Below are 2572 nucleotides of genomic sequence, written 5' to 3' on the forward strand. Positions count from 1 at the left end.
GTTACATTATTTCTATAGCAATTGTGATATGGTATCAAGTCAATCATCCTTGCTCAAGGTTTCAGATGTTAACCTCTAAAAATATCTGTGTTTTGATAACAAGACACTGGATGTGTCCGAATGTCTGCACTAACCACTATATAGGGCACTATATGTCAGAGTTCTGGTTCTTTTATGTTTTTCTTTTGAGTATTCAGTTTTGCTTTGCTCCATGTTTTCTAGTCTTAGTGGTTTGGTTCTTATTTTGTTGTGTTTTCTGGCTATTTTCAGTCTTCAGGTTTTTGTTTGTCGCCCTCTGCTACCCTCTTGTGTTCTCCTTTTGCCCTAGCTCCTTTCCTGATTCTGCCCTGTTCACACCTGCTCCCAATCTGCTCATTAGTCCACTCTTTGTTTCAGTCTCCCTTAAATATGCTCTCTGTTCAGTTCTTAAGTGCTGGTTCCTCGTCTAACTTCCCTTCTAACTTCCTCCAACTCCATCTCTCTTAGCCTTCCTCCTCGTGATAGAAAAGTAGTGATCATCCATGGTCACTAGACAAGCAGATGTATCCCGGAACGCTTTCTGTGGAACTCTCTTTGCAAAGCATTATGGGATTTGCTGTCACAGCGACAGCGGAGACAAATGACAAAGATGTCGCAGGCATTATGTGGGGAGGTGGAGTTACGTGACCAACAGCTCCCCCACCCCATATGGTCCCCCCTCTATATAGCGATTTAAGGATTTTGGGGTTAGGGCGGACGTTCAGAAAGACCAACAGATTAATTTCTGAGTAAGCGAGAATGTGTGATGGGATACACCTTAATGCCGTATCGTTCCCTGACAGAAGCCCTCATGGCCAGAGAGGCTGGAGGGACACAGCTGATACAGTCCAGCAGAGGCAGGCACGGGCAGGCACCAACTGCACTGGTAACCTTACAGGTAAACAACGGGAGGCAGCAGCAAGCAAAACAACCTGCAAACGCACACAGACACACACAAAGTGCTCAATCAGCTGATACATAAAGGGAAGCTGGCCTGAATATCATAAAATCACTTGTTTTACATCACGTGGCTCACTTACAGTCTCCGATGTCTTTGTAGCACTCACACAGTCCAGTGCTCCACTCTCCGACCTGTTTGGCCTTGGTCTTTGGCTGCACACTGACTACTTGTCTGGACATAGCTCACCTGTACATCCAGTGCCATATCAGAGGTTATATTCATACAAGTTAGAGCAAAAGTATCAGATCAAAACACAACCAAATCTCACATCTCATGGTCATGAATTCACATCATCTGGTTAAGTGAGATAGCTTTACTCTGATGATGCTCCATTTGAAACATCTAATCAGATTTTCCTCAGGGCAACCAAAGAAGTTATCTAAGTGAGAATGTCTCTCTTGTGAAACATTGGCATGAGTGTTCAAAATAAAGACAAAAAATAACTGCTTTGTTAAAAAATGACAAATACGCATAACACCTTAACTTGCAATGGTTGCCCACGTTAATTAGTTTAAAGCGATTCTGTACAAAATAGAAATGTGTTTACCGGTATATTGTTTGGTTTGATAACTGAAGTACAGACCAAACACAAAGCAAAAAACATTACTGCTATATTTGTCCTTGCAGGTTTTCCCTTAAGCGTTCCAATAAGATCTATTAATATTAGATCCAGTGACAAAGAAACAAATAATCAAAACCAACATATGTTGATGTTTGTTTTAAAGGAAAAACCCTGCACTTTTTTTTCTTTTTTCTTCTGAAGTCATATTTCAGCCCTGCTTTACGAACACAAGCCAATTCAAAGCACAGAAAGAGTCTAAAATGTGTTGGCAACTGAAGATAGCCAACCAGTCTTGATAATTAAAATAACTTACCTATTTAAAAACCTTAAAGTCTGAAAGTCCAAGCACAGTGAACTGTTTTGTCCTTACTTATAACTGACTTACGTTCTTTCTGTACGCTGTCGTTTTTCTGTGTTTTGGTATAAATACAAGAAGGTCAGATGGTAAACAGGGCAGCTCTATTCCCACGACTGTTAACTAATTATGTAAAATATTCTTGGAACTTTTAAATTCAGACTTGAAATATTCTTAAGTGAATAATAGATTTAAGGATTACTCAATTAAAATCTAGACTGTACAGTATACATTTAAAAATTGTTGGGAATCCCTGGAACTAAAGGCTTCCCCTCAAGATTTTTTGGTCAGAACTATATGTAGTTTTTTTTCTTCATAAGTAATTATGAACGAAATATGTCTGATTACCTTAGAAGCCGAAATAAAGTCTGGCTGACATTTTTTAACCTTTTTCCTAAAAATTTAACCTTTTTTTATACTACATAAAACTTCAACAAAGTAGCAAGAATAATACTAGAATAACAAATCTGTACTCTCTATCAGTTCTAACTTTCAACCATACAGCTTTCACAGTTGGATTTCCACATAAATAACACACCTCAACTTTCACTTATCTGATTGTTTATTGTACTTTTAAAAGCAAGCATAACAGCCTTCAGAAGGGACAAAAGCTAGTGGAATCTCACCCCTATTTAACTAAACTAAAAACATGAGGGCTTTCAAGCTGACACACTGG

At 38.7% G+C, this 2572-nt stretch overlaps 1 protein-coding gene across 1 annotated transcript in view; it reads right to left on the minus strand.

Annotated features, from left to right (window-relative positions):
* LOC107095368 (placenta-specific gene 8 protein-like) overlaps positions 1 to 1935 on the minus strand; it is a 9353-nt gene extending 7418 nt beyond the window's left edge. The window contains exons 1-3 of the mRNA XM_015391424.1: positions 1855 to 1935; positions 1059 to 1165; positions 796 to 950 (exon numbers count right to left, since the gene is read on the minus strand). Of these exons, the coding sequence (XP_015246910.1) occupies positions 796 to 950; positions 1059 to 1158 (255 nt within the window). The 5' untranslated portion in view covers positions 1159 to 1165; positions 1855 to 1935. The remainder of the gene's footprint in view (positions 1 to 795; positions 951 to 1058; positions 1166 to 1854) is intronic.
* Positions 1936 to 2572: the final 637 nt, after the last annotated feature.

Source organism: Cyprinodon variegatus, unplaced genomic scaffold (genome assembly GCF_000732505.1).
Source record: "Cyprinodon variegatus isolate N-32 unplaced genomic scaffold, C_variegatus-1.0 Scaffold540, whole genome shotgun sequence".
Taxonomy (NCBI): Eukaryota; Metazoa; Chordata; class Actinopteri; order Cyprinodontiformes; family Cyprinodontidae; genus Cyprinodon; species Cyprinodon variegatus.